We start from the raw sequence: 23,522 nt of genomic DNA on the forward strand, positions 1-23,522 counted from the left end.
GCCTGTCTGAAAACTGGGCGTCCATCCATCCCGAGGATTAGCTCGCTAATATGCATGTAACAACCTGGGAAAGTCCACTAACATGCTTGCCTTGCCTTGTGGCAGCTCTTTGCAAGTAAGCTGCTGTTGCTACACCCTACTAAAGAGTTTTCTTTTCTTGTTTAATGGGCAGATGTCCACCTTTTGTGGGTGAACTTCACGGCTCCAGATTCTACTCCTTCCATCCTTCAGGGTCACCGCCTTCAGAGTTGGATGTGTCTAAAATGAGGCTCAGCATAAATAAGTTGGAGTAAGGATGAAGGACGGAACAACAAGTAGATGAAAAAACAAGATGGACATATCCCCTGGGAGGACTTCATTCAGGCCCTCTGTCTGCTGCCATCTTATGCAAGGACACAGGGAGAAGATCTGAGCACCAAGAGGCTGGATTTGCATCAGCAGCTCATTTGCAAACACTGTTGCAGAGTCCAGGAGACTGCAGAAACGGGTTTTGAGACATCGCAGGAAAAGCTCTTTGGAAGGAGATTTTTGGATGCTTCTGTCTGTGGGTGGAGCTGATTTGGCCTCAGAGTCAGTGGGACCTGGGAAAAAACATTCACCACAGGAGAGCTTTGTGCCGAGAAACTGATTACTTGCCGCATGTAAAACGGAGGGAGCCATGAGGATGGTGTTAAAGCTATTTATCAATCCTGAGAGTGGGAAGGAGAAAAAACTTGATTTAATGGTTTCCTATTACAGCTTTTATTTATTGTGCATGTAAAACTATCAGTAAAAAGGAAGCTGAGTGCATGCCTGCAACCGGTCAGGAAAGGCAGCAGCAAAGCCAAAGCCAACCAGCTGTGGAGCCTGGCAGCTGCCTGCTGAATTTCTCTCCCATTCAGGAACGTGCTGCCCATACCAGGGTCCAGTGGTGCCAGTAGAGACATGCCAAGGCTGTAGGGAAAATGTTCATCTGCCATAAAAAAAGAGGGAGGCCTTGAGTTTTCATGTTGCTCCCAAGGGAGCTGCAGGGCAGCGAGGACCTGAAGGCTTCCTTCTACAAGGGACCATGCTTACATAGACCGTTTCAGGACCTTCATCACGGTGCAAATGCCTGGCAATGGACATACCCCACTGCTGCTCTGGAACTACCCAGAGCACCAACCTGGCTGTGGGGAAGGCTCAAACCTAAGATTATGGGCATGGCAAGTCCTGCTTCTTTGAAGGACTCATGCAAGACCCAACAAGCTGCCTACACTTCACTGCTCCTCTAGTCAAGCTCCAAGACTGTGTGGCTCCAGCCCCAGCTGCAGTTCAAAGACAGATTCCTCCCCAGTAGACACTGGTAATGAACAAGTTACGCTCTCTGCTTGGAAACAGGTGCTCCTTCCCCTGTTTTAAAATTCCCTTTTGAGTAATCGCTATTGTAATGAAATCCCAGAGAGCAAGCGGAACCCCTGCTGTGCTCTGCACATATGCAGAACTAGTCCCTATGCCAACAGCTTATGACTTCTGTAGATAAGGCAGAACGTTGGTGGAAAAGAGGCAGTTTCATTTCCAACCTGTTGACACGGAGCGGTAGGACAGCAAGTCACCCAGTTGTGACGGGCACGTGGTCACCCAGAGAGCCTGTGGCAGAGCCGGGAGCTGAATGCAAAACTCCTGCCTCCTGGACCAGTGCTTTGGCCACGGTCACAGATTCTCCACATCAAACTGTAGTTCAAAGGAGGGTTTGGGGCATGGGGTGGGAAGCTTCTAGCACCCTCGGCTACAAAACAACAGAGCACATCAAAAAGCAGAGAGGGAGTGTGTTTACACCTGACCTCCCCTTTCTCCTTCTCTGACCTGTCAAACCTTCCTGGTCTCACCACCCCTGCAGTCTCCCTGGGGACCGCTGAGGGATGCTGTGGATCAGAGATGCTCTTTAGAAATACACTGATTGTCTGGCGTTGTCTTGAGAGTGAGTGCAGAAGCAATTCCCAGGCCAGGAGAGAATAATTTCATCCTCTTTTTTTTCTTCTTTTTTTTCTTTTTGATGTTGCTTCGTAACAAAATCCTTTTTACCAGAGTAACCTATTTGCACTGGGAGATTTTAATAACTAACCCAATTAAGCTCAATTCTTCTGTTCAAATCAAATCATGCCGGCATTCGATACTTTCTCGAGAACAAATTGAGTGAGTTTATTTTTAGCCTCTGATGATTCCCCACCTTTTCCTTCCCTTGCAAATTAACAAATGCAGTGAGACCCTTCTGGTTTTGAACCCTAGCAGGGCTCAGACCCTGAGACATGCCTTTTCCTTTTGAGCACTGTGCAGGCATCAGCCCCTGCAGAAAGAGAAGAAAAGATTGGGCTTGTTCTGCCAGGGCCCCAGCTGGCACACACTGAAGCTGAACTAAATCTGCATTGCTCTGTAGACACCACCAGACAACCCGGTGCTAAGATTTTCTATGGCGAGGGAGAGCTTTGTGGCTGAGTTAGAAGAGATTCTCACACGCCACTGCTAATTGAGAGGCATAGCTTGTAAGGAGAGGTGATGTCTTTTATTAGAGTGTAGCTGGAAAGAGTGAATATGCTGTCACACAGCCTCTTTCTCTGTTATCTTCGAGCTAAACGGGCTGAAACTTCCACGCTGTAGTGCTTTGGCTTTCATCTTTGTCTTCAGCAGTTTGCAAGGGAGTCTGAGGGTCAGCTGTCCTCAACATGGCAGATCCACCTCCAGAAAAATCTGCACCAAAACTGCTCCCTCTGTGCCGAGCTCCAGCCCGTCTTTTGGGGAGACACCCCTTTTCGCTAGGACTGCCAGGATACTGCCATGAGAATCTCTCCTGTCTCTCACTGAGCTGCTCTGACAATTAATTACCCTTTCGGCCAAAAATCAGGGCCTGTTACAATTGATGCAATCTGACTGCCAGCATCACATAGGCCATTGATTCACCACCAGCAATTTCACCAGGCACTTCATCTGAGGCTGAGAAAGAAAATGAAAATTGCGCACAGGCCTTTTTTCTGGCCTCTTTATACTGTGTGAGAGACACACAGAAACATTCCCACTTGCAAGTATTTGCTCCTACTTATTTTTCACATTAAACCCCAGGTTTTCCCCTGTCCTACAGCTCACTTGTCCTCCATTCAGGATTTTGCACCCTTTTTCTCCAACTGATGCTGCTCCCGTGGCTGTAGCTGGAGGAGGGTGAGATTGGGTAAGGCTCTGACAGATGTAGACACATCTGTCTTTTTTAAAAATTAAGTGGTGTGCAGGTCTCCCAGAGGCTAGGCAAAGGGTGGGAAACCACTGCAGCATCCTCAATACTCAACTACTTCATGGACTCGAGACTCCGATACAAGTTTTTGCTATCAAAGAGTGTGTCTTTTCCTCTTATGACTCTATGGCAACGAAAAGATGAAAATCAATAAGGTTAGACTGCTGGGACTTACCGAACATTCACTGAAATCAACATGGTTTGGGCAAGAATTAAATCAAGCCCTTGACATATCTTGTGCCTGGGTTATTGGCAGATCTAACTAGATCACAACTCCTTGTTGCTTTCAGCTGTCTGACACAGGATGCTTTTTCCAAAATCCCTGTCTGTGCCCCCCCGCCCCGTAAAGGAAAGCGCAAAGGGTCTGGGGTACATACCAGGACACTTTCTGTCATTGCACTGCTTATACTCTTCCTTGGGGCCCTGGCAAGTCTCTCCACCGAAGAAGGGCCCGTAGCACACACGGTCACGTCTCTGAGTCCCACCTCCACACGTGGTGGTACAGCTGCCCCACACTCCCCAAGCCTGCCACTTCCCATCCACTGGAGACAAAAAAGAGGAGAGAAACAGCCTGTCACATCCCAAACATAATCTGCAACAGAAGGAGGCAAGGTCCCAAGGTGAGCACTTGAACATAGGGTGGGTAGAGCATGGCTCGGTGGGAAGGGAGGTCTCCTGCCTCGGATCTTTGTCTGATCCTCAACAGACATGAAATCAGTGTGTGCTCTTTCCCATTGCAGCAGCCCTTTAATAGTTGCAGGGTGTTCTTTCCTCAGTATCCTCCCCCCCTGCAAAAAAAAGCCCTATCTCTTTCCTTGGGCTCAGATTTGGGGCTGTGCTCATGAACATTCTTCAGGTGGGCAGGGATTCAACCTGCCTGGCAGCCACGTCTGCCAGCCAAAGTCTGTAGCTTGAATCTGGTTGCGATGTACAATGTAGGTGTGAAAATAGACCTTCCCAGAGAAGGTCTGGCTCAGGGATTTAGAGAGTGAGAAACCGTGAAGAAAACATGAAGAAACATCAACTTAACCTCCCTCCAACCATTTCCATTGCACTGTTATTTCATGTGCCTTGGAGAGAGGTTTGGGACATTGTCTCATTCCACTGTATCTTCTCTCCAAATCTTTACAGATTCAGTGGAAATGCTACTTGTTTTTTTCTTTTCTTTTACATTAACAATGGCATTTATCAAAATGCTGCTTCTTTTACATTAACAATGGCATTTATCAAAGCACTGTAAAAATGTTAATTAGCCCTCACAACAAGCCTGCAAGGTAGGGAAACATTCTCCTCTGCTGCATCACAGATGAGAAACAACTCAGTGACAGAACTAGAGCAACGACCTAAGTCTGCTGATTACTATTTGGGTTTTAATTAGGAGTTAACACATCATCTTGGGTTGAATAACTCCTTTTGGGAGGGTGGGGGACCCCTCTCTTCTTCTCCAAGATGTAGAAGAATATTATCAAAGAGGGACAGCACCAGCCTCTGGTGCTTTCTTTGGTGACACTGTATCCAGTGGAATACCTAACATTGCTTTGATAGCTAACTCTGAAATCACTGGGACAAGGTTATCTAAAAGACAGTGAGGCCCTTTTTGTCTTTGAAGATCTCCATAAGTTGCAAAGAAGGAGTGAGATACCTAAACACCAAAACCTCCTAGAGACCATGTACCAATACCTGTGTTAAATACCACTTACGCTCTGCTGCACGTGGTGATGCTACCAGAGAGGATAGGGATTCCCTGAGGAAACAGGTACACCAGGCTGAAGAGCTACTGGCTTCTATGCTTGTGGACTGGAGAGAACAATACTTGCCCACCTGAGCAAGGTATGAGAAGTGCCTTAAAGAGCTGAGCTGTTTCTGCTTGTCCCTGTTCTCTCGGAAAAGGGAGGAAGACCCTCTCCATCTCAGGGGTCCACTCCTTCTCAGTCCTGTGGTCTAACAGGGATGGAGCACCCAAGGAGAGGCAGGGAATGGGCCAGGAGAAGCATGGCAAGAAAAATTAGTTGCTGATCAATCTTGAAGGCTTCTAGTTGTTCTTTCCAGGTCACGTTATTTTCCACACCAGCTGACCCAATTAGTCCCTTTGCAATGGCCTCCCCCAAGACTTCTGCAAAAAAAAGGAGCAAACTGCACCTGCAACTCTATAGTGCTGGTTTCAAAGACATGCAGATTTCTAGTGTTAGACGTGCTCTGTTATCTGCTTCAATTTTCATTGCTTCTCCTGTATGAAATGGCTCTTCTAGAGCTCATGGTCCATGGTGTGAAGACAAGGTGATTATTCTGAATGTAAGGTACTGGCTACAGCAGCTGGGGCAGCAGGAATTATTACTACTGTTATTACTATTATTGCTGTTATTATTATTTTAAGACACAGCTAGTTGAGTAAAGTAAGTGACAAGTCTTAGATAGGCATGAAGCAAGGCTTCATTTTGCCAGACATTGTTATAGCTAAGGTTCAAAGCTGTGGTACAACGGAGGTTGCTTCCCTGTTTGCTTCAACTATAACTAGGAGTGGTGAATTAGTACGACAAAAGGAACCAAAAAAAAAAAAAGAGGAGGAAAATTGAAGCATTGTGAACGGAAGGAAAGGGTTTCATTGATACATTGTTTGGGGTTTACAAACACATGTTGAAAATTGATATCTAAGGTTAGAAAAACACGTTCCCTGTGAGTAATCACTCACCTCTCTGGGGTCTCCTGGACCATTTGCCAGCTATGGATTTTGGCTGGCATGGTCTGTTGGTATGATCCACAACCACCTTATTACTGCATTACTGGTGAAAATTGCGCAGCTCTTCCGCAAAGAAAAATTTCACAAAAGCCTGCCTGGGACTGTGGAGAAAGATGAGCCAAGAGAAAGAAAAAGTCATTGGTCACTGACCTGGGCATTGGCGTAGGAAGCAGTCCCTGGTTTCCACCCAGTGTCCCTGGCATTCGGCTCCCCCGTAGGAGGGTCCGTTGCACTCCCTCGTCCGCTGCTGGGTGCCGTTGGAGCAGGAGGCGGAGCAGGAGCTCCAGCTCGACCACTCATTCCAGTTGCCGTCCACTGAGTGGCCCAAAGAGAGATAACAAAACTGAATGTGAAAATCGCTCCCACTGGAAGGAGGCATGTGCAAGAGTCTCTGGCCTTTGCCTACAAGGGACCAAGGCAGGGGAGGACAAACCGGAGTCATAGTGTGAGAAAGAGCAAAGATCATCAAGAAAAAGTTCAGACAACTGTGGCAACATCAATTTGTTGGGACCCTCTGCAACCTCCAACTGGTATGTTATGGCCCGGCAGGATGCAAGTGCCGTAACATTTCAATTTTTATGTCCATACTCTACATAACACCATGAAAGTTGAAATTATTGATATTGCACATTCCAACATAAAAGTCAAAACTAATAATATTGCCGATCACAACATAACATCAAAATAGAGAGCATGGATCATGTTTTCACTGAAAATTTTGAAGGAATCAATACATTACCATGACATTTCCTATTTTGGGCAATCAGCACTTTTTGAAGGAACCCATTTTTCACCAAAGCAATGCATGAGTCGGCAGGGAGGGAACTTTCTCAAGCACCCAAATGCTCTGTTTTTCATTAAAGCACACACAGAAACTCAAATCACAGCATTATTCACAGGAATTCACGCAGCTAGCGAGGAAATACTCAGAGCAAAGGTGTGCTCCAACAGGAGACCACGAGCAGAGTGCGCGTGTGTGGTCAATGTACTTCTCTCATGGATGAATTAACTCTGACAGGCTTGATATGTCTCTACACAGCAGTGTCTTTGATAATTAAATAGAGGAGGGAGGGACAATAGAGGTTATGATAGGGACGGGGTTGGAGAGAAACATGAATATATCTTATTAGTGTGGTACAATGTGAGCCATTCCCAAGTGTGGCAGTTACATCCTAATTGGTCCCTCATCAACAGATCCATCACCCAGTCTGCTATTCCTGGAGCACTTTTTTCTCATTAGCAGCGGTCATCATGCTCTGTTTAGCTCTCATTAGCTGCTAGCTCTCACTCAGAAAAACAACCCGAATCCCTGAAAAGTCTGAATTCTGGCTCAAATCACGTTGCTGTAGATTGCAGCTCGTTTTCTTTGGCTTTGTCAGTCCAAGAAAAATATATGCAATGTGGTCTCCTGTGTAATCAGCAAGGACTCGAAAAGCCCTGAATAATCCCCATTACAGTTGAGCAGCTTTTTGTTTTCAAGCATGTAAAAAAATGTCAAAAACATCTAAATGAGGGTGTCATGTGAGCTCAGGTGTGAAAATTCAGGCAGGCGTAAAGATACTTCCAAAGGGTGCTTGTTTTTAGCAATCCAAGCTTGATGTTTTCATCGTGCATAAATTCAAGGCATCATGTCAGTGCCTATCAATCCCAAAAGAGGGGAAATGCAAGAAGTGGTGACCGATAGGTGATTCCTCTTTGGAAATGGTCCAAAACCCCACAAAGTAGATCCTACCAGGTATAAATTATTGTGGCTTTTCTGACTGAAGGTAGTGCTGCTAGTTTCCATGAACTGACAGTGTCTGTCCCTCATTAGCATTCCCCTATGTTAGAAAAGTGATACTGCATTTACCAAAGTAAATGTTGCATTTACAAAAAAGTTGCATTTACCAAAAAAGTTGAATTTACCAAGCTCTACCTGCTGTTGTGGCAGTGGTGATCAGCAGCTTACCACAAGTGCGAGTATTTGGAGGTGGGAAAATAAAAGAGAGCCACATCCATAAATTTCTCATTTAGTGGGGGATAGGGAACAGGTCATTTCCTTTGAGATGAGAGATCATTTATTCATAGACCATAATTTCAAAGATGTTTTAAAAAATGGAGAAACAGAGATGGCTGTGTTGCACCTCCAGCCACGTGCGCTGATGTAAAGATGTCTCTTGGGCAAGATTCTGAGGGCTGTCCATCACAGCCACAGCAAAGACTGCTCGGTGCCATTGTCACACCACAGCGTGAGTCTATCAAAAATGTTTTTTGGAGTCTGGCTGGTGTAGTCTATGCAGAGACTGGCATTGTCTTTGCCCTTCTCTCTGTCTCCAAAGGACTTGGGGCTCAGCCTGTGATATCTACTGCTCCAGAGGAACAAAAGCTCTGTTGTCCCTGCAGCAGAGCATTTTTATCAGTTGTAGTAATAAATCCTCAGAGCGGGGCGGTAATAAGTGATATGACTGTCTGGTGTGTCAAGCGCTGAGCAGTGCCCATTGTTGTGCTTCAATGAGTCCCCCAACACCGCACTCATTTGGCACTGCAAAGCCACTGATTGCCTTTGTGGCATTAATTAGAACTGAAGTCTTGCATTTGGGCTGCCTATCTTTTCCACCACTGTTTTGTTCGCTGCAGTATATTCACATATTTATTTGTATTTAAATTAATTATGGATCAATGTTAACTCAGGGTATGCTTTATTGCCCAAGCAATGCCAGGTCTGACTTCTTCAATTTGTCTTTTTATGACAGAGTCAATTTGGTGTCTGGGATGTTCTCATTCTGAGTAGAGTCTTCTGGACCGCAGCCAGAAATCCAAGGATAGTTACTTGGGGTGAAAAATGGCTGGGAAATGCCAGGAGGCTTCTCACAAATGTTTTCACAAAACAGGGGATAAAATAATGTCTCATAATGATTCTCATTAAACTGGAAAAATGTCAGTTGACATTACCCTGGGAGAAGGGGGGAGTGTTGGGGAGCTCCCTCGTGTTCAGATCATGTTCACCAGGACACCCTGAGTTAAATTAATAGGGACTCTGTGGTAAACCCAGAGCCTGTCTGCTTCAAGGGAAGGAAGCCACAGGAGCTCAAGTGGATTTCCAGTGTCAAAAGCCATTTCATCTTGAGGTTTCTTTCTGGTGTTTCAAAGCAAAACTCGGGGAGAGACATTTGGAAGTGAAATCTAGGGGTAGGGAAAAGGTACTTAAAAGTGTTAAAATATGTCATGGAAGCCTCTCAGGAGTCTCTTAGTCCATCTCACTACCCAAAGCAGGATCAGGTACAGAGAAATCTTGCATATATAGTGAATTAATGCATGTATATTGCTAGCAAGTAAAACTGTTAATTAATTCCAGCACAGTAACAAGCCTAGTCAGGCAAAATAACTTTAAACCATTCACTGGAGAAAACAGGTGAGACGCTTAAGATGGTCTTGAAAATAGCAGCGATAGCTGAGCGAGTCCAGATCTATCCCATATAACGTGTCCTCTGAAAGTTATTACACAGAGCAAATCTGAACCTGAGACAATGCTTAGCTGAATAACCCCAAAGCACCTCTAGGTTGCTCCTCCAATGTGTCCTTTCCTTATAGAGGATCCTCTTCGAGACAGTGCAGACTGTGTGCTGATTCAGCTTAGGCAGCTACAGACCCACTCGATGAGCCATGTGTGGGCATCTTTGGAGATGGGGAGACCTGCTGGAGGGAAGGCTTCGAATCTCTAACTGCCTTACCTGGGCAAAGTGCAATGTTGCAGAATTTTGTTTGCTTCTCTGGGCCCTCGCAGGGGTTCCCACCAAATTGCGGGGGCTTGCACGTGCGGGTCCGGTCCCTGTACCCTCTCCCACACGTGGAAGAGCACAAGCTCCACGGAGACCACTCGTCCCAAGTGCCGTGCACTGCAATCAAAGCAGAAGAAGTAAGTTTCCTTTCCAAAGGAGGTCTGAAGAAGTGAGCAAGCCCACAGAGCGCAGCATCTTCCCACCCAGAATGAGCAGCATGTGAGAAGTAAGTGTGGGAAGGCCAAGAACAAACCAACCCCAAATGTGCAAGAGGAACATCGCGTAATTTTTTATGCTTCGGTATCATCACCAAGTGTCTGTTACTTCCCAGTCTATTTGAAATAAATCACAATGCACTTTTAATTGACCCTCATTTTTCAGATTTTTGAGCTAACAGAAAAAGGCATTTTTTGAGCAAAAGATGTAATTAGCTAGAGAGGAACAAAAAACCCCTCACCCTTTGGGAAGCAGCATCACCATTATTTTGTCACTTCTTACCCTTATTTCCCTCCCTCAGCAGGTTTTCTCATTGAATTGTCAAAGGCTACAGCATTTTCAAGCTCTCAGAAAAGCTGTAGTCTGGCTACTAATTACTATCATACGTCAGTGACACCATGGGGGCAAAGCTAGGGAGACTTGGAAGAATAAAATGGGATGGGCAACATGCTCCAACAGTGCTCAGGCCATCACTGGTACCTCCTGGAATTAGACATCTAAAGCCGCCTAATCTATATTAATCTAATCTTCTCCAATCTAATCTAATCTAATCTGGCCAGGTTATTTATGGAAGGTTAGTCACTGTAATCTCTAGAGGCCAAATGTTACAAGAATGTACTGATCTCTCTTAAGGGACTTCATCCCTTCCAGCTTTACTGGAGAAGCTAACACAAAATCAATAATGCTTCAGAAAAAAAACAAACGCACACGTACTTTTCCAGTCCTTCATCAGTTGCTAACAGTGACTGATCAACCAGTATCAGGAAAGGGTGTTCAAACCTAATGTTTTGCAATTGTCACCAGGCATATTGCATGATAAAAGATAACTAGAGGAGGAAATGCAGGAAAGAGCACGGGAACACAGCTCGGTGGTTTCACCATTGTAGGATTGGTTCTGAACAATGATGTTGCCGGTCAGGAGTCATGAATTTAGTTTAGTCACTTAGTTTAATAGCATAATTCTTCAAAATAATGTCCAGGCTCCCCAGACTGTAGTTTTTCATCAAAATTGTGGAAGAAGGAGTATGAAAACAGAGTTGATGGCTGGCTCAATTCATAAACATACCAGCAGCCTGAGTTTTTCATGCTGTTTGCACTGGTATGCCCAGTGTTGGCATCTGAGCAACTGAAAGTGTCATCTGGTGCTTCTCTTTCCCAGTCTGCCCCATGCTTGGAAACACCCCGAAGGGCACATGCCTTTCAGATGTACTGTGTTCATTGCCTTTAGATAGCATCAAATTGTCTGTACCGTGCAAAACAAGTGCCCATCTAATGGTGCTTAGTCTAGCAAGGGTCTCCGTATGAAGCTTTAGGGTAAAAAGAGAAGGAAAAGGAAACAAAAACCATCTCCCTCCAAGAAGATATCACAGTGGAGATATCACAGACAGTCAGTCCTCCGTGCATCTCCCTTCCCCTCCTGCCCCTGCGTACATGGAGCGTTCAGCCCACCTGGGCACACGGCAGAGTTGTTGCACTGTCTCTGCTCCCGGAGAGGGCCGCTGCACTGAGTGCTGTAGGAAGATGACACGCAGAACCTCGTCCTGGTCTGCCAGCCCTCCCCGCAGGTGGTCGAACACACGCTCCATGGGGACCACTCCTCCGCCGCGGGGTCACCTGTTGGGGTTGGAGCAGAAGGTGAGGATGCAGCATCCTTGGTACCTGGATCTCCAGGGCAGTGCTTTCCAAGTTACACTTCAGCGGTTGCTGGCAATCTGTGAAGCTGTGCAGTGTGTTCCACGAGTGGTGTGACAAGAAGGGTGCAAAGGGATCGGTGAGAAAATGTGAAGGTTGGCAACGGGATAAAAGTTTTTTGGGAGGTACTGCGTAGAGCTGTAGCACGCACACAAAAAAAAAGGAAGGACACTGTGGAAGCATCAGGGCACTGGGCAGGGCAGGATCCACCACTGATGATGAGGTGGCGTAGCCACTACAGAACTGTGTGAGCTGGGGTACGTATCATCTACTCAGAGATAGTACTAATTAAGTAACGTGGATTAGACACATAGTAAATGTGTCCATAAATGGAGCAGTTGAGGCAAGGGAGATTTAGGTTAGGTATTAGGAAAAATTTTTTTATTGAGAGGGTTGTCAAACATTGGAACGGGCTGCCCAGGGCAGTGGTTGAGTCACCATCCCTGGAGATATTAAAAAAGCGAGTGGACAGGGTACTTCAGGACATGGTTTAGTGGGCTTGGTTAATGGTTGGACTCGATGATCTTGAAGGTCTTTTCCAACCTTAATGATTCTATGATTCTATAGCTGTAAGGATTCAACTCTTCTCACAGCCCCTACCAATGCAGATTGGCCATGGAGAAGCAAACAAGATAGAAGATGACAGTGCCCGAGAAGGTCATTGGCTGAAGTAATCCCACAGGGCTTTCTCTTGTCATCTCCTTCACCTGTGGAGAGGATCTGCTTTGAGCATGCGACACAGAACAAAGCTGATTGTTCCCAGCCATCGTACAGTCCCTATCAACTGCTTACCTGATGGGGCAGTATTGAAAAGGCAAATAAAAGCATCCCATTGAAGAAGAGATGGGAGTGGAAAGCAATGAGACATATTCCCTTTGTCTTTAACATCCCTGCAGACAGATGGTCATGCCAGGGGTGTTTCAGCCAGGCCACAGCCTCCAGATAAGTCACCAGAAGTGTGACACAGGCAGGGAAAAGACAGTTTTCCATTAGTTTCATAGGCATTAGTCTATCGTTGAGAAAATGCCTTTCTCCCCCAGATGAAAACAAAAGCTTGCTCTGTTTCATTTAATTAAGCTTCGCATTGTTTGTTTTCTGGATTTTTCATGGATTACTAATAATTACACGTGATAAACCTAGAACGTAACATTTGGTATGTATAGTACACAGGCGTATGGCACAAATAAACACCAACACATCTTTGAGGATGCATAATAGAGGGACATACCCCTCTAGTGACAAGCTCTTCAGAGCATCAGACTGCACCATGTCACATCATAACCAGGTGCATCTGGCAGACTACAGATGATACAAAACGAATCATGGCACTGGATGCAGAGGATAAGCATGACTTCAGGGGTCGTACAACATGGCACAGCCTGAGCTACACCCAGCACTTTGAATGTGTTTTCCCACACCACCACCCCATTCCCAAAGAAAACTGGACAGTAGCTATTGTATTGGATTGATCTGCTGCAACATAGAGCATGAAAGAGACTCTAGCAGTAGGCTGCTACAGTTTAGGATCTCAGCCTGCCTGTAGGGCAGTGTGGGTTATAAACTAGCTGTATGAAGGTCAGTGTCAGTACAGGAACAGTGATGGGGACTGTAAGGGTTGGAGACCACCAGACTGCCCAATACTGCCTAAAGCTGTGTATATCTGACTTTTTTCTCAAGGTGGTATATTTATTTGCTAGTGTCTTAAGGGGAGTTTTCTGCATGCAATGAAATTTTAGGCAGGATTTCAAGTGTTTGTGGCTCTCATCAATCTGCTCATTGGGATTTTTGGTAGTTATCTATGTTATTTGTTATGTGTCATGCTTTTCAGCACATCTACTTTGAACGTCTCTAGTCATTTAGGCAGTTGGTAGTTAAAAATATGCCCACTAACTGCAGCTTGGTGAATCAATATGTGCAGGCCTGTTGAAGGGGGAAAGTGTAGAGGAAGACCTGTCCTTGATGTACAATGGACAGGCTTTCATTCCGTCATTTACTGGTTAGACTTAGAAAGAGCTGGAATAAGGATGAGTCTTTCTCTACCTCATCTATGCCATTGTAACGATTATCATAAGACGTAACTGCTTTTCTTCATTAAGCCAAAGTTGCTCAATACTGTTCCCCTTTGCTTTTGTGTTTTGTTTCATTAATCTACCAGCTGGTTCCAGTTAGATAGATGTTATGGACCATTGGTCTTTCTCTGGGATATATAGGAGACGGTGTGTGTTTTGAGGCCTTGGGGCTTCAAGAAAACATTACTCCCATATCCTGTTTCTCAAGTGTTAGATCTGCTGGTATACAGAGATCTGCATTTCCATGGTAATTTTGCCACCTTTTCAATAAGGAACTCAACTGGCTCTGTCATACAGACAGTCCTGTGATTCTCCGAGTTCAACACCAGCAAGTTGTCTTTTTGAGTACCATCATTTCAGCATTTGCCATCCAGAGTGGCCCAGACTCCAGGAGATCCCTCTTTGGCCCACAAATTCCAACCATTCCTGCAACGTAGCCTGCTTGGATGCTGCACGAACAGACAATGCCTTTGCATTACTCAGAGAACACCCTCCATCAACCTTGAGCGACCTCCCCAGTACTGCACCCAGCAGCATCGAGTCCCTCAGTGGCAGGGAGCTGGCATTTTTTCGTAGTTAAACACTGCCAGTTTGTGCCCAAAAGTCTTTCTGAGAGGTCCGAGGTGGGACAGAGGAAGCCTGCAGAGACACAGTGGCCTCCTCCATCAGCAACTCATGGTTTGGAGAGTCTCCCATCCCACCACCTCCCCACTCAGACCTGGCTGTGGTTTTGCAATCTCCATATTCAGACAAGAGTTACTGTGTCACTGGATGAAAGAATGGCATCTTTGAACCAAATGCCACCTCTTCCACCTCTTTCCTCTTCTTTATTATTTTTGGCCTTCGCCCTTTCACAGTAGAAATATCTATGATTAGAGGTAAATCTCCTCAATTATCATCTCTCACATTGCACCAAACCCTGGCTTTTAAATCCATAATATCATTTCTTTTCCAAGTGCTGGTTACTCCTTTGGGTTTGGTGTTGTTTTGAGCTAAGCAATTTATCTCAGTCTACTGGGGCACTATGTCCAGTCTAGTCTCAACCTTGCAGAAATTCAACTGATTTTCAACCATGTGAGACTGAGTTCTGAGACGCTCTCAGGCATCAGGACAAGCTCTCTCATTCTCTGAGAAGAACAGAATATTGCCCATCATCAAAACTATGGATGAGAAGAATTTCTGCATCCCTGTGGGCCAGACTGCAGCAAATACAAATTACTGGATGCAGTATCTTCCAATTATTTATCCTAGAAGTGGATCCTGGTAGGTTTTTTATATAAGGGAAAGAAGTCTACCATGCTCATTGGGTTTGAAAGCCCCCTATTACAGCTCAGTACTGTCTTAGAATTAGACCTGCCAGAGATACACTCCACCAAATTGGTCTTCACCCCACCCCAAGGACAAGGGGCCATGCACTGCCCTCCATCATGACTGGTGCCTGTAGACAGATGTGTCTGCAGGATTGACCTTTGATTTGTCCTGTGATGCTCCAGGCTAGCTTGGGAATTAACAAGAGTGCCCCAAAGGAGTTAGCAGGGCCAAGGACCCCACTTCGGGTGGGAAGATGGCCCTTTGCAGGGCTTGCTGCTCCCACAGAGCCAGATGCAGCACGTGTCCTGCAGCTGGAGAGGTCTCAGCAGGTGCTGGAGAAGGAGACACACTGGGCATCGCTCCATGAAAATGTAGCACTGCAATCCAGGATCCTTTCCAGCGCCTGGCCGGTCCTGAGAGTAACTGAACTGGACTTACGGAGAGCTCAGCTGGCCGTGGGGTCCCCATCGGTGCCTGCAGCTTCTCCGTGACATTTCCTCCCTCGGCACTAATGAAGCGGCACATCGCTGTCATCCCTCTGCCAGGATCCCTTCTTTTTTTTGGTGTCATCTGTCAATCTGACATCTCACCATGTGCAAGTCGCTTCTTCGCTCACATCCCACTGCTGGCAAAGACCTCCTGGAAGCAGTCTGTGGGCTGAGCCGGGAGGGCCGATGCCAAGGACCTGCTGGGCTGGATCTCACTCTTGTGTTATTGCTGGGACAGACAACGTGGGCAGCCAGCGGCACCGCAGCTGAGAGCACAACTGTGCCAGAGCCTACAGGCCAACAGAACCTGGACACCAGGGCTGCCGAGGGTGGGCAGGAGAAAATACTGGCCTTCAACTGGGCAGGGCCATCCCCTCATCCCTAGTTCTTATAGCTGGCATCAGTATTTCATATTTTTCTAGGTCTTGAGTGGATGTGAAATGGCTTATCCCCTACAATCTGTGTTAATTTCTTGGGAAGACTTGTGCTTTGCCTTGGTATCCCCAGCTAAAGTCTCCCTCTGAATCCCTTCCTGGGCTGTACCTTTTGCCTTGTCTTTACATCTCCTTCATCCTGATCTCCTCGAACAACCTGGATGCAGTTGCTGCTCCTGGGACAGCAGCAGGAGCGTGGCAAGCTCATGGCTGGGCAACACGCATCTTCCCATCAGGGTATCCCAGGCTGTGCTGCATTCAGGGATACCACAGCCCAAGTCAGCCATGCTACAGCAGTGGCTATGATGGCAGGGAGTTAATAGAGATGTCACTGAGCCCAGATGCAGTATCCAGCTGTACGGCAGGAAGAAATGCCAAACTATAAACCTGATGGCTGAGCTACAGGCTGGAACAAAGCATTGGGAAAGGACCTGGGACCAGGCAGAGAAGGAACAACAGGAGACATCATAGGACCTGCCTTGGAGTGCCTTCTCTTCCTTGCCATTTGGACACATATAACTGACAGATTGAGCTCAGCTTCACCAGGTTATAGCGGTGCAAACGCCCTCCCTCTCCTGCAGGCTTTTGCCAGCTGCCACTGATCCTGCAGGCAGCAGAGCTGCTCCCACCAGAGAGAGCAGATTCAGTGTGGGGTAGCAAAGAAATTCAGACCGTCCCCTGCCTTGTGTTGAAAGCCACAACCCCAGCCGTTGCCCGATCACCCCCGGAGCCTCCACACCACACAGCTTCCTGACGCTGTTCACTGCTGTACACTGGCAAAGTCCTGCTGGGTTGGATGGAGCACAGCTAATTTACACCAGAATATGACCCGCTCCCCTTATAATCTATTTCACAGCCCTGGCTCTTCAAGTGACCTGTCCAAAGCCTTTCTAGAACACAAAATATTTGCAAGGTCAGTGGACAATGATTTTAACCTGTAGTCATGTTCAGCACACCTTGCTTTGCCCAAGACCCACAATATGTTGAGCTCCTGCCACGAAAGACAGCCGTGAAGGGAGAGCACGAAACCTCTCCAGTTAGACCTGGCATAGATCTAGGTCCAATTCATTCCCATCTTCCCAGATCACACTCTCTGATTTTACTACATATTGTTCCCCTTCTGTTGCGGAAGGGTGGAAGGTTCTGCTGCAGAACCTACCAGATAGAAGTCCTTGCACAGCACTAAAGACCTAGTGACAGAGGAAAGCAGTCCTGCTCTCTCTCCATCATGCCCTGCACACCTCCTCCTATGGTCAATGGGAAGGCATGACATGGACATCAGCAAAGAGGCCGTATCACAGTAAGGTCAGCTTTGGCTTAATGAACCATGGCTATTTAGATAGTTCAGACAAAGCAGTGACTTAGAAGTAGGCAGGGTGATGAGAAGCGGTCTGTGAGATGCATGGTCTTGTTAGGGCTTTGCATCTAACCCTTTTTGCCTTCTCTGGCTAATGGAACAACACAAAACCCTGTAGGGCAATGGGATGGGAACAAACTGGGTGATGACCATTTGCTCAGTGTGTGACTTGTTGGATAAGCCCACACTAACCTGGGGGGAAAAGAGTTGGTTAGCTGGGTCATTGAAACAGCAAAGCGAGTCAATGCAGTCAGCCCTGCCGAGCCAAGAATTGCAGTGACCAGGCAGTGTGCCATCTCCAGAGGCTGTTGTGGTAGGTCAGAGCTTACCTATTTGAGGTGCAGGGTACCCGTAGTGCTGCAGTTCGTCAGTGTCCTCTCGCTTTCTGTTATCTGTGGACCTCAGCGATTGGCTTCTGGAATTATAGCGTCCATTGGCTATGGCAAGGTAATGGGTCATGTAAATACACCTTGGTTCACTCTGCAAGATCTTTCACTACAAAGGTTACACGTATAAACAACAGCGACCTGCAACGTTTGGTTGACACGATCACTTGTTTTCCAACCCCAGCACCCCTGGCCACCAGCAGTCCCCGAGGCTTTAGCACCAGGCCAGCCTGCAAGATTCGACTGGCTGGCAGTTCAACCCCTTGTTTCTCAGTGAGACTTGGGACCATGCAGAATATGATCCCTTATGTCTGGTCTTTAATCAATTGCAATGATTTTCCAGGGTGTCTGTACTCTTTGCTGTGCTCGTGGAGGATTTAGCCTTTTTAGATGTGCTGACAGCGAATCCCACCGTCCCTAGAAGTGTTTCAACATCTATGGTGATGACTGGCAGTATTTTTGGGTGGAAAACTCTGCCTTGCAACCAATATCAACTTAGCAATGCTCTGTAGAGTAACCAGAAAATGCCGAGTGGAGCAGGCAGGTCAGGGCAGGTGAAAAGGAAGGGGATAGCTCAAAAAGATGTCTCCTTCACAGACCTACCACCAGAAACAAGGAGAGATGAAGGTCTGGTATCAACAAAGTGACTTATGTACCAACAGAGCTATGGCTGGGCACCTTTTCAACTCAGGTGAAAGAGCAAAGCTCCTGACCCTAGTGTCCTAGCTGAAAATCTCCCACCGAAGACCATGGTGTTGAGATCAGAAGGTAAATAATGCATCCACTGTAAAGTAAAGACATTTAACTCCTGACTGGCAGCCAGCACCCCTGTTCTTTCCAAACCCACACTTCTGCCAGCTTTGCATTTGCATCCCATGTGGATTAGCCCTGAATTTGCTAGAGGGGAAACTAAAATTTCCATTCTCCATGTTATTGGGCATATTGCAACCCTGGCACATGCTCTCCCTAGTAAACAGAGAAACAACCAAGCAATTGCAACCAAATCCCACCCACCAGTACTGCCTGCTGTAACTCAGGAGAGCTCAGCTGCTTCCACCGGAGCCATGCAGAATAGCAGAGAGCAGAGCTGAGCCCAAGTAATCTGTGATCTGGCAACGAATTTGTTTCCAAACAACAAGTTCCAGACAGAGAATCTTTTTCCCCAAGGAGGTAAAACAGTCAGACATCTTTTCAAAAAGTACAAAGTGCCAAGAGATGAAATGGTGACAAATTTGATCCCGGAACCCTGAGAAAATTAATAAAGGTTAATGAAGCTTCAGTGTAGCGGCAGGAGTCTTTATTGCCATCCAAAAAGGGAAAGCAGAGGAGCGAGAGGAATGATTCAGAGTCCCTGCCAGGAGCCAGACTTTATATTCAGCAGCTTGGTTCGTGGAAGAGGCCCATCTAGTTTGTGAATTTATATTATTTCTCAATACTGCTGCCTGAAAGCAGAACTTAAGGAGCCTAGGAACTGGTCACACTGACTCCTCCAAACCTTCCCAGCACTGACTGGTTGCAGGCTGCTGGCTGAAGGGAATGGGATGGGGTAGTCACCTGCTTGCCATCATCAAGAGAAAGGCATCAATAGCCGGATATCAGACTACAAACATCCTGATATTTACATATTCCTTGTTTTTATCTGGCTCTCTACTGGAATAGAAAGGGCCCAAATCTTACGTTTTTAATAGCGACAGTGTCATGGGACTGTCCTGTGTAAGATTCAATTAAAAATAAATGCCAACCTCTAGCTAGCTTTCCAATATCCAGTGTCTTGAGATTGCTTAGGAGACAAGTTAAATTAGTCCCATATTTGGGACACATCACAAACCCTGCTCCGTACCTACCACACATTGCTGGCTATACCCATGCACTTTCATCTGCTCTAAGTCCTCTTCATGAAAGCATACAAACCACAAGAACACACAAAATCTGCATCTGCAGTAAATCCCGTAGGCTTCTCAGAGACTTGTTTAGTCTGGGAGGAGAAACAGGGGCTGAGCAACAAGTGGTAGATGTGGAGCTTGGATGGCTTTGTCAGTTGCCCAGAGCAAGGAAGGTGACAAGGAAAACCTGGGACTGAATATCCCAGAAGTAGCCAGTGAGCATGGATGGATGGATGGACAGAGAGATAGGAGGCAGGACAGAAGGAAGGAAAGATAAAAGAGCAAAACAGAAGTTTTAAATGCAACCCTGGCACCCTGGACCTCCTCTCATCAGTAATTTTGGCCCTATGTTACTGACATCTCCGAATGACTGATCCTAGTCTCGAAAGAGCTGCATGATTTGCTTTGCTCCCTGACGGATATGACAAGCCTGCGCTGTTATTGCTCATCCTAATTAAAGGCAATCAAGTCTAGTGGCTGAATGTGTGACCCTTCCAGCTTGCCCCAAGCCTCCCCCAGGAAAGACTGCCTCCAGACCCATGCTGGGGTCACTTCATTGCAGCAGGCAGTCTGCCTCCCCTTTGGAAAAGGTGTTGCAATGAAGCAGGTCTGTCTCTATTTAACATGGAGCATGGCTTATATTTAATCTGGACAATTGCCTTGAATATACTCAAAAATCAACCATGATTCTGAACAAAGAAGGGAGAAGCTGGGTCCCCTATGCACAAAGCAAAGTTGGTACAAGTGATGCTTTGTTGTGGGTTTCATGCACCTGAACTTTATGGGGTGGAGGCCGTAAAATAAAGGCAGTGGGGAACTGGTCAAATTTCAGCAGCCCGCTTCCCGCAATGGGCTCAGTGGACAGGATTAATGCCAGCATCAAAGGAAGACCTAGACTTTATTTACATCCCAGCTGTATAAATGCTGTGAGGATGGCACATTGTCGAAATACCCAGCACCTTGGAGAAGCTAGCATGAGGGCTAGAGGAATAATGCCCTTGGAGGGAACACAGAGATGTTTCAATTGCAAATGAAGGCCAGCACGTGAGATTTTGGAAGAACATAGCTCAAATGTGGTTGGGAGGATGATCTTGCAATGCTGGCAGTAGAGGGAAGAGGAAGCAGGTGACCAACACTTCTAATGAGAACATGCAATGTGTCAGACAGCACCTTGCAACACAACCAAGGGAAAAAAAAAATTGAACGCAGAGACTTTGCAGTGTTGTGGGCCAAAGTTTTAACATCCAAACAAGTCTCACCAGAGCTACCCACTCTTCCCTCCATACTCGTCCCCCAAACAGGAAAGGCAAAGAAAATAGCAGGATCGTGAAAATTATTCAGGCAAGCTGGGGTGGTTGGAATGAAAAGGTGGACCAGAGCAAAGAGTGGAAAGGGATGATTAAAAAAACCCAATGAAGTGGGGTAAATGTATCTCAGTGCAGTAAAACTGAAGGAAAAGCTGTTGACTATGGAGTTTCTGGGGCATCTAGCAGCTGCTAAAGGAGTAAAACTCAGAAGAGAAGAATCACTAACAACCCCTAAAACCCAAGAACTCAGCAGATGTAGAAGACGGTCATTTTGGAGGCTACTGGATATATGGGAATTGCACCAGCTAAGGAAATGGCCCAAAGCATTTCCATCTCAACATCTGAGACTTGCGAAAACGTCACTGGGTGAGATGTGTGACTCAGATACGAAATGTCTGAACCAGCATTAAAAGCAGGGACAGGGTGAAGTCTCTGCAAGCAGCAGCCGGTACCTATAGGACAAGGCGCTCTTCCAGCTTGCAATGAATTCTAGCCTGGCCTGCGGGGAATGAAGATGCTCTTGCACATGCACAGGATGTTTCAGCTTGGTGGTTGCAGCAAAAAGGCTATTTTTAATGAAAATCAGGGGCGTCAGAGAATGAGACTGAGGCTCAGCCTTTTGAATGTCATGAGGAACATGCGTTTCTTCACACCACTAACGGTTACACAGCTGAAAGGCTAGATCCTGAACCCACCTGATGCTGGAAGTCCAGCATGGTTCGACAGGACTGCACCGGTGTCACACTTCTGCACCCGATGGCAGGATGCGGCCACCCCTTTCCCAGCCTAGGGGAGCCAATCTGCATATTCATAAATGTCAGAGATGGTTTTGCATTGCCTCTGCCAGATGGGATGGCAGGATTTCAGCTGGCTCCTCTGCCAATTTTCGTTCCCCAGGAATAAGTGCAGGCCGCCTACATCTCTGATTGTTCTCGCATTTCTCTGGCACTGCCAAATTCCAGCGCCAGGGTCAGGCCCATGACATCCCCCCTCTGGTTTGGATGTTGTCCTACCACGTTGCTCATCCAGCCTCCCTGCAAGGACCCTCTGCATGCCAGGTTGTGAGCAACCACAGCTTTTAGCACCGTGAAGCCAAGAGGGGTCACTGGAGCACAGTGGGTGTCCCCTTCCATCTAAAGGGGGTGGACCTGGAAAGCTCCTCTGCAAGCACTTGCCACCATACTTGGGTTGGCTTTTTTTCCTTCCTCTAAAACAGCAGCTCCTGGCCAAATCCAACAGATGGAGGAAATCTCCCCTGTCTGTGCCGGAGAGAAGGATATCACCAGGTCCTTTGCCTCTAGCAAGGAAAAATCAGAGTTACAACAAACACTGAATGTTGTCCTTCAGATTATGTCTCTTGAGCTGAACAGCTGCCATGAAAAAAAGCTCTGCCTAAGCCAAGCTGTTGTTACCAGACAAAGTTTCCCTTCCAGTTTGGGATGAGCCTTCATTACAGTTTTTCTTTAGTGTTTCACAGCTTTGGGTTTTGCCCATGGAGATAACTTACTGGGCTCACTTGCTGTTGGGCTTGGGTATGTATCTCTGGGGAAATTTAGCCAGATAAAGATCATCAAGCAAGAAACTCCATTACATGAAACAGCAGAGATGGTGGCCCAAGCGAGTGGAAAAACATAAAGACCATATACAAGTGGCACCTGTGGAGTCATTCAGCCATCCCTGTGCAGTGATTTCAAACAACGCTATGGCCTCCAGACAACGTGTTCAGACTCAGCTCTGGGAACCACATGGCTGTACCTATATTTCGGTGACCGAGCTGCCAGAAGTCACACCTTTTGGAAAGGTTGAAACCCACCGTTCCCACTGCTGCATACTGAGACCTGCTGAAGGTCCACCTGGAGCAGCTCTGCAAGAGGAAGGATGGCAGGACCTGGAGAAGGTCCACCCTGGGGGAGGAGCTGTGTGACAAGAAAGGTTAGATGTCTCTAGCGCATTTGCCATGGCCGGGCAAAATAAAACAACCAATGAAACCCTCACAGATCCTCTGCAGAAGTTCATTCCAGCAGCTCCAGGGAGCTGAGTGGCAGCACTCAAAGTTGTTCCCACTGAGAACCTGCCCCAGGTGCGGTATCAGGCTAAGATGTCTCCCCACAGCTGGAGATCCAAATAAACAGCTAGAACACTCTTGCTAATCACCCATCAGCTTATGAGCCACTTTGGCAGAAGCAAGGAAGGAGAAGCTAAAGAAAAAAGATGGGTTACCCTTGTTTTGAAGGTGGTTGTGATTTCTGTGTTATTCTAACCTAACTTGCTTGGCCAGGAACTGATTTGACTTTTCAGTGGTGGTATTAGTTTCCTTGGACAAGTTTCAATTTACCCCCACAGCAAAGAGGAAAATATCAGAGCGCTCATCCCTGTTTTGTTTTGCTGTTTTATCAGGATTATAGATGGCCCTTTGGCCAAGGAAAAAAGTATTTTTTCCTGTTTGTTTTCTACTTGAAAATTAAGGTGACAGCTATTCCACAATACCTGGAGAGCTAGTCAGGTATTATTACAAGCTACTGAAACGCTGCACAATTCAGGATAAAGATGTTCTTCTGTCCAGTTCTTTTCTTCTTTTTTTTTTTTTTTTAATGTAAAAAATTGAATTAAAATCTATTTAACTGCAACATATAATGAACACTT

At 46.5% G+C, this 23,522-nt stretch overlaps 1 protein-coding gene across 13 annotated transcripts in view; it reads right to left on the reverse strand.

Moving 5' to 3' along the window:
* The window catches only part of ADGRB1 (adhesion G protein-coupled receptor B1), a 285,424-nt gene that overhangs the window by 135,291 nt on the left and 126,611 nt on the right, over nucleotides 1-23,522 (reverse strand). For 9 of the 13 annotated variants that reach the window (XM_030011701.1, XM_030011703.1, XM_030011695.2 and 6 more), the window contains 5 exons: nucleotides 17,633-17,740; nucleotides 11,402-11,566; nucleotides 9,689-9,853; nucleotides 6,129-6,302; nucleotides 3,619-3,783 (listed from right to left, as the gene is read on the reverse strand). In XM_030011701.1, coding sequence (XP_029867561.1) covers nucleotides 3,619-3,783; nucleotides 6,129-6,302; nucleotides 9,689-9,853; nucleotides 11,402-11,566; nucleotides 17,633-17,740 — 777 coding nt within the window. The remainder of the gene's footprint in view (nucleotides 1-3,618; nucleotides 3,784-6,128; nucleotides 6,303-9,688; nucleotides 9,854-11,401; nucleotides 11,567-17,632; nucleotides 17,741-23,522) is intronic. The other 4 variants (XM_030011697.2, XM_041123057.1, XM_030011702.2 and 1 more) reach the window with 2 other exon arrangements.

Source organism: Aquila chrysaetos, chromosome 4 (assembly GCF_900496995.4).
Source record: "Aquila chrysaetos chrysaetos chromosome 4, bAquChr1.4, whole genome shotgun sequence".
NCBI lineage: Eukaryota > Metazoa > Chordata > Aves > Accipitriformes > Accipitridae > Aquila > Aquila chrysaetos.